At 44.7% G+C, this 7,837-nt stretch overlaps 1 protein-coding gene across 1 annotated transcript; it reads right to left on the reverse strand.

Annotated features, from left to right (window-relative positions):
• Window position 1: 1 nt before the first annotated feature.
• On the reverse strand, window positions 2-7,625 carry LIN37 (lin-37 DREAM MuvB core complex component). Its single transcript, XM_063182159.1, has 5 exons — window positions 7,520-7,625; window positions 4,673-4,800; window positions 3,264-3,374; window positions 131-152; window positions 2-78 (listed from the first exon to the last, which is right to left on the reverse strand). The coding sequence occupies exons 1-5, from the start codon at window positions 7,623-7,625 to the stop codon at window positions 2-4; spliced, it is 444 nt and encodes a 147-aa protein (XP_063038229.1).
• Between the last annotated feature and the right edge of the window lie 212 nt (window positions 7,626-7,837).

The raw sequence follows: 7,837 nt of genomic DNA on the forward strand, positions 1-7,837 counted from the left end.
TTCACCGCTGCCGGACGCGTTTCCACCTGTCCATGTTCTTGTAGATCAGTGACGTAATCGAGGGGGCGGGTCTAACACCTGGGGGCGGGGCCAACAACCATTACATCATCCGGGGGCGGGGCAAAGGGGCTCTGGGGGGCGGGGTCTAACACCTGGGGGCGGGGCCATCAACCATTACATCATCCAGGGGGCGGGGCCAACGGAATCAGGGGGCGGGGGGTCGAACACCTGGGGGCGGGGCCAACAACCATTACATCATCCGGGGGCGGGGCCAAAGGGGCGCAGGGGGCGGGGCCAGGGAGATTTTAAGGAAAATTTTTTTGGGATTTTTAGGGAATTTTTTGGATATTTTTGGGGGGATTTTTGGGATATTTTGGGAATTTTCTTCAGGAGATTTTTGGGATATATTAAAGAAGTTTTAGGGGATTTTTAGAAAATTTTTTGGGTTTTTTTAGGGGAGTTTTGGGATTTTTGTTTTAATTTTTTGGGACTTTTGAGGTGATTTTTGCGATTTTTAAAAATCTTTTTTGGTGTTTTTAGGGAATTTTTTGGGACTTTTTGGGGGGATTTTTGGGATATTTTGGGAATTTTCTTCAGGAGATTTTTGGGATATATTAAAGAAATTTGTGGGGATTTTTAGAAAATTTTTTGGTTTTTTTAGGGGAGTTCTGGGATTTTTGTTTTAATTTTTTGGACTTTTTGAGGTGATTTTGGGCATTTTAAAAAAAAATTCTTTTGGTGTTTTTAGGTGATTTTTGGGGAGGATTTTTGGGATATTTCGGGAATTTTTTTCAGGAGATTTTTGGGATATATTAAAGAAATTTTTGGGGATTTTTAGAAAAATTTTTGGGTTTTTTTAGGGGAGTTTTGGGATTTTTGTTTTAATTTTTTGGGACTTTTGGGGAGTTTTGGGATTTTTGTTTAATTTTTTGGGACTTTTGAGGTGATTTTTGCAATTTTTAAAAATCTTTTTTTGGTGTTTTTAGGGGATTTTTGGGATATTTTTTGGGGGGATTTTTGGGATATTTTGGAAGTTTTCTTCAGGAGATTTTTGGGATCTATTAAAGAATTTTTGGGGGATATTTAGAAATTTTTTGGGGTTTTTTTTAGCGGAGTTTTGGGATTTTTATTTTAATTTTTTGGGACTTTTGAGGTGGTTTTTGGGATTTTTAAAACTTTTGAGGCAGTTTGGGTCAGATTTTGGGTGATTTTTGGCAGATTTTGGGGCAGTTTTGGGTCAGATTTTGGGGCAGATTTGGGTCACATTTTGGGGTGATTTTTGGCAGATTTTGGGTCAGATTTGGGTCAGATTTTGGGGCCGTTTTGGGTCAGATTTTGGGGCTATTTTGGTCAGATTTTGGGGCAGTTTTGGGTCAGATTTTGGTCACTTTTGAGGCAGTTTTGGGTCAGATTTTGGGGTGATTTTAGGCAGATTTTTGGCAGATTTTGGGTCAGATTTTGGGGCAGATTTGGGGCAGTTTTCGGTCAGATTTTGGGGTGATTTTGGCAGATTTGGGGCCGTTTTGGGTCAGATTTTGGGGCTATTTTGGTCAGATTTTGGGTCACATTTTGGTCAGATTTTGGGTCAGATTTTGGTCAGTTTTGGGTCAGTTTTGGGGTGACTTTGGCCGGTTTTGGGTCAGATTTGGGTCAGATTTTGGGGTGATTTTTGGCAGATTTGGGGCAGTTTTGGGGCAGTTTTGGGGCAGTTTTGGGGTGACTTTGGTCAGATTTTGGGGCATTTTTGGGTCAGTTTTGGGGTGACTTTGGCCGGTTTTGGGTCAGATTTTGGGGTGATTTTTGGCAGTTTTGGGTCAGATTTTGGTGCAGTTTTGGGTCAGATTTTGGGGCTATTTAGGTCAGATTTTGGGTCAGATTTTGGGTCAGATTTTAGGTCAGTTTTGGGGTGACTCTGGCCGGTTTTGGGGCAGATTTTGGTCAGATTTTGGGTCAGTTTTGGGTCAGTTTTGGGGTGCCTTTGGCCGTTTTGGGGCAGATTTTGGGGTGATTTTTGGCCGGTTTGGGTCAGATTTTGGGTCAGGTTTTGGGGTGATTTTGGTCACATTTTTGGTGCAGTTTGGGTCAGTTTTGGGGTGATTTTGGGGTGAGTTGGGTCAGATTTTGGGTCAGTTTTTGGGGTGCCTTTGGCCGTTTTGGGGTGATTTTGGTCAGTTTTTGGTCAGTTTTTGGGGTGCGTTTGGCCGTTTTGGGGCAGTTTCGGGTCAGATTTTGGGTCAGTTTTTTGGGGTGCCTTTGGCCGTTTTGGGGTGATTTTGGGCAGTTTCGGGTCAGATTTTGGGGTGATTTTGGTGCAGTTTGGGTCAGTTTTGGGGTGATTTTGGTGAGTTTTGGGTCAGTTTTTGGGGTGCCTTTGGCCGTTTTGGGCAGTTTTGGGTCAGATTTTGGGTCAGGTTTTGGGGTGCCTTTGGCCATTTTGGGGCAGTTTTGGTGAGTTTTGGTCAGATTTTGGGGTACCTTTGGCCGTTTTGGGGTGATTTTGGGTCGGTTTTGGGTCAGTTTTTGGGGTGCCTTTGGCCGTTTGGGGCAGTTTCGGGTCAGATTTTGGGTCAGTTTTGGGGTGACTCTGGCCGGTTTTGGGGCAGATTTTGGGTCAGATTTTGGTCAGTTTTGGGTCGGTTTTGGGGTGATTTTGGGTCAGATTTTGGTCAGTTTTGGGTCAGTTTTGGGGTGCCTTTGGCCGTTTTGGGGCAGATTTTGGGGTGATTTTTGGCCGGTTTGGGTCAGATTTTGGGTCAGTTTTGGGGTGATTTTGGTCACATTTTTGGTGCAGTTTGGGTCAGTTTTGGGGTGATTTTGGGGTGAGTTGGGTCAGATTTTGGGGTGCCTTTGGCCGTTTTGGGGTGATTTTGGGCAGTTTTGGGTCAGTTTTGGGTCAGTTTTTGGGGTGATTTTGGGCAGTTTCGGGTCAGATTTTGGGTCAGTTTTTGGGGTGCCTTTGGCCGTTTTGGGGTGATTTTGGGTCATTTTTGGGTCATATTTGGGTCAGTTTTGGGGTGATTTTGGTCAGTTTTGGGTCAGTTTTGGCCTTGTGAGCCAGTTTTGGGGTGCCTTTGGCCGTTTTGGGGTGATTTTGGTCACATTTTGGCCGTTTCGGGTCAGATTTTGGGGTGCCTTTGGCCGTCTGGGGTGATTTTGGGCAGTTTCGGGGTCAGTTTTGGGTGATTTTGGGTCAGTTTTGGGGTGATTTTGGGCAGTTTCGGGTCAGATTTTGGGTCGGTTTTTGGGGTGCCTTTGGCTCCCACCTGGTCGGGCGGCGCCGCTCCCTCCTCGGGGCCCAGGGGGGAGGGGACGCGCGGGGCCAGGGCGGGGCCGGGCGGGGGCAGCGACAGAACCGACTCGGAGCCGGGCGGGGCCTGCAACCGGAACCGTCAGAAACCAGTATGGACCAGTATGGACCGGTATGGACCAGTATGGACCAGTATGGGACCGGTATGGAGCAGTATAAACAGTATGGACCAGTATGGACCAGTATGGACCAGTTACAGACCAGTATGGACCAGTATGGACCGGTATGGACCAGTATGGACCAGTATAAACCGGTATGCACCAGTATGGACCGGTATGCACCAGTATGGACCAGTATGGACCAGTATAAACCGGTATGGACCAGTACGGACCAGTATGGACCAGTATGGACCAGTATAAACCGGTATGGACCAGTATGGACCAGTATGGACCGGTATGGACCAGTATGGACCTGGTATAAACCAGTATGGACCAGTATGGACCAGTTAGAGACTGGTATAAACCAGTATGGACCAGTATGGACCGGCATGGACCGGTATGGACCAGTTAGAGACCAGTATGGACCAGTATGGACCACTTAGGGACCGGTATAAACCAGTATGGACCAGTTAGAGACTGGTATAAATCAGTATAAACTGCTATGGACCGGTTAGGGACTGGTAGGGACTGATCTAAACCAGTTACGGACTGGTATAAACCAGTATAAACCAGTATGGACCAACACGGACCAGTATGGACCTCTTAGAGACTGGTATGGACTGGTATAGACCAGTACAAACCAGTACAAAACAGTATACACCAGTATGAACCAGTACGGGACCAGTTAGGGACTGGTATAAAACCAATATAAACCTATATAAACCAGTACAGACCAGTATAAACCAGTATAGACCGATATGAACCAGTATGAACCACTATGACCAGTACGGACCAGTATTAAACCAGTCCCTCCAGTCCCACGTTCTCCTCGAAAATCCGCATTTTAGCTCCCAAAATCGCCAGTTTTGGCCCCAAACCCGCCAGGTTTTTTGCCCCCAGTCCTCCCAGTATAACCCACTTCCCTCCCAGTACAAACCAGTCCCACGTTCTCCTCTAAAATCCCCATTTTTGCCCCTAAAATCCCCGTTTTGGCCCCAAACCACAGGGTTTTTTTGCCCCCAGTCCCTCCCAGTATAAACCAGTATGACCCAATTCATCTCAGTCTCTCCCAGTATAAACCAGTATGACCCAGTTCCTCCCAGTTCCCTCCCAGTGCGAGTTTCCCCAAAATCCCATTTTTTCACCCCAAAATCCCCATTTTTTTCCCCCAAAATCGCCATTTTTCACCGTAGAACCGCGGGGTTTTTTTGCCCCCGGTCCCTCCCAGTCCCTCCCAGTCCAAACCAGTACAACTGGGCGGGGTTACCTGCTCGGGGGGCGGGGCGGGGGCGGGGCAGTGGCCGATCCAGGCGCGGCACACGGGGTACAGGGGGGTCCCCGCCGGGAACTGCCCCAGCTCCACGCTGCGGTCAAAGAGCCGGATCACAAACGAGTCTGCAGGCGGGAAAGCACAACAAAATCGGCACAAAAACCGGCACAGAAATGGGAAAAATCGGCACAAAAATAGGCCCAAAAATGGGAAAAATCGGCACAAAAATCAGCAAAAAAACCGGCACAGAAATGGGAAAAAATCGGCACAAAAATCAGCAAAAAAACCGGCCCAGAAAATGGAAAAATCAGCACAAAAATCAGCAAAAAAACCGGCCCAGAAATGGGAAAAATCGGCACAAAAATCGGCCCAGAAATGGAAAAATGGCCCAAAAATCGGCCAAAAATGGGAGAAAATCGGCACAAAAATCGGCCCAGAAATGGGAAAAATCGGCACAAAATTGGCACAAAAATGGGAAAAATTGGCCCGAAAATGGGAAAAATCGGCCCGAAAATCGGCCAAAAATGGGAAAAATTGGCCCAGAAATCGGCCCAGAAATGGGAAAAAATGGCCCAAAAATGGGAAAAATCGGCCCGAAATCGGCCCAGAAATGGGAAAAATCGGCACAAAAATCGGCCAAAAATGGGAAAAATCGGCACAAAAATCAGCCCAAAAATGGGAAAAATTGGCACAAAAAATGGGAAAAAATCGGCCCAAAAATGGGAAAAATCGGCCCGAAAATCGGCCCAAAAATGGGAAAAATCGACCCAGAAATGGGAAAAACCGGCCCAAAAATCGGCCCAAAATCAGCCCAAAAATGTGAAAAATCAGCCCGAAAATCGGCCCAAAAATGGGAAAAATCGGCCAGAAATCGGCCCAGAAATGGGAAAAACCGGCCCAAAAACTCGGCCCAAAAATTGGCCCAAAATCATCCAAAAATGGGAAAAATCGGCCCAAAAATCGGCCCAAAAATTGGCCCAAAAATGGGAAAAATCAGCCCAAAAATGGGAAAAATCGGCCCAAAAATCGGCCCAAAAATTGGCCCAAAAATCGGCCCAAAATCATCCAAAAAATGGGAAAAATCGGCCCAAAAAATGGAAAAAATCGGCTCAAAAATCAGCCCAAAAATCGGCCCAAAATCAACCCAAAATGGGAAAATCGGCCCAAAAATGGGAAAAAATTGCCCAAAAATCAGCCCAAAAATCGGCCCAAAATCAGCCAGAACCAGCCAAAAATGGAAAAAATTGGGCCAAAAATCAGCCCGAAAGTCGGCCCAAAATCAACCAAAATTGGGAAAAATCGGCCCAAAAATGGGAAAAATCGCCCAAAAATCGGCCCAAAAATGGGCCCAAAACCAGCCCAAAATCAGCCAGAACCAGCCCAAAAATGGAAAAAATTGGGCCAAAAATCAGCCCAAAAAGTCGGCCCAAAATCAGCCCAAAAATGGGAAAAATCGGCCCAAAAATCAGCCCAAAATCAGCCCAAAACTCAGCCCAAAAATCGGCCCAAAAATGGGATAAAATCAGCCCAAAACTCAGCCCAAAAATCGGCCCAAAAATGGGAAAAATCAGCCCAAAAATCAGCCACGATCAGCCCAAAAATTGGCCCAAAAGTCAGCCCAAATCAGCTGGAATCACCCCAAAAATGGGAAAAATCAGCCCAAAAATCAGTGCAAAATCAGCCCCAAATCAGCCCAAAAATGGGAAAAATCGGCCTAAAAATCAGCCCAAAAATGGGAAAAATCGGCCCAAAAATCAGCCCAAAAATCAACCAGAATCAGCCCAAAAATGGGAAAAATCGGCTCAAAATTCAGCCCAAAATCGGCCCAAAAATTGGCCCAAAAATGGGAAAAATCGGCACAAAAATTGGCCAAGAATCAACCAGAATCAGCCAAAAAATCAGCCCAAAAATGGGGAAAAATCGGCCCAAAATCAGCCCAAAAATCAGCAAAAAAAATTGCCCAATTTTGGGTGAAATTTCCCAATTTTTGGGTCAAATTTCGCAAATTTTGGCTTCAAATTCCCCAAATGTAGTGTGAAATTTCCCAATTTTTGGGTCAAATTTTTGGCGTCAAGTTTCCCAAACTTTTGTGTGAAACTTCCCAAAATTTGTGTGAAATTTCCCAATTTTTGGGTTGAAATTTCCCAACTTTTGGGTCAACTTTCCAATTTTGTGTGAAACTTCCCAATTTTTGGGTCAAATTTCAGGTCAAATTTCCAATTTTTGTGAGAAATTTCCCAATTTTTGTGTGAAATTTCCCAATTTTTGGGTCAGATTTCCCAAATTTTGTGTGAAATTTCCTAAACTTTGTGTGAAATTTTGTGAATTTTCCTAAATTTTGGGTCAAATTTCCCAATTCTTGGCTCAGATTTCCCAACTTTTGGTTCAAATTTCCCAATTTTGTGTGCAATTTCCCAATTTTTGTGTCGAATTTCCCAAATTTGGGTGAAATTTCCCAATTTTTGGGTCAAATTTTGGTTCAAATTTCCAAATTTTGAGTGAAACTTCCTAAATTTTTGTGCCAAATTTCTCAATTTTTGGGTTCAAATTTCCCAACTTTCAGTTCAAATTTCCCAATTTTTGTGTGAAATTTTACAAATTTTGAGTCAAATTTCCTGATTTTTTTGTCAAATTTCCAATTTTTGTGTGAAACTTCCCAAATTTGTGTGAAATTTTCCAATTTTGGGGTTTAAAATCCAAATTTTGGGTGAAATTTCCCAAATTTTGTGTGAAATTTCCCAATTTTAAGTGAAATTTCCCAAATTTTGTGCGAAATTTCCCAAATTTTGTGTGAAATTTCCCAAATTTTGTTTTTTTTCCCCGATTTTTGGTTTTTTTGCTCACTGTGTTCTGGGGGGGGGTTCTCGGGCCCTCCCCCCCCTCCCTCCTCTTCTTCCTCCGCTGCTGCGGGAAACGCCGGGGGGCCTGCAATGGAACATTCCGGAAACATCAACGGGAAATCCCGGAAAATTCCGGAAATCCCGGAAAATTCCGGAAAATCCACAGAGGGACGGGCTGGGAGGGCTGGGGGATTTTTTGGGGATTTTTTGGGGAATTATTTGGATTTTTTGGGGAATTTTTGGGATTTTTTGGGGAATTTTGGGATTTTGAATGGGAATTTTTGGGGATTTTTATTAGAATTTTAGGGAATTTTTGCGGGGA

This window comes from Melospiza melodia, unplaced genomic scaffold (assembly GCF_035770615.1).
Source record: "Melospiza melodia melodia isolate bMelMel2 unplaced genomic scaffold, bMelMel2.pri scaffold_175, whole genome shotgun sequence".
NCBI lineage: Eukaryota > Metazoa > Chordata > Aves > Passeriformes > Passerellidae > Melospiza > Melospiza melodia.

What these genes read in the sequence shown, in the direction of transcription:
- LIN37 (XM_063182159.1), bottom strand. Translation starts at nt 7,625, where the DNA reads ATGTTTCCGGAATGTTCCATTGCAGGCCCCCCGGCGTTTCCCGCAGCA. An exon ending in GAACCCCCCCCCAGAACACA is followed by an intron (nt 4,801 to 7,519) that starts GTGAGCAAAAAA and finishes TCCCGCCTGCAG; the next exon opens with ACTCGTTTGTGATCCGGCTC. An exon ending in GAGCGGCGCCGCCCGACCAG is followed by an intron (nt 153 to 3,263) that starts GTGGGAGCCAAA and finishes CCCCGCCCCCAG; the next exon opens with GTGTTAGACCCCGCCCCCCA.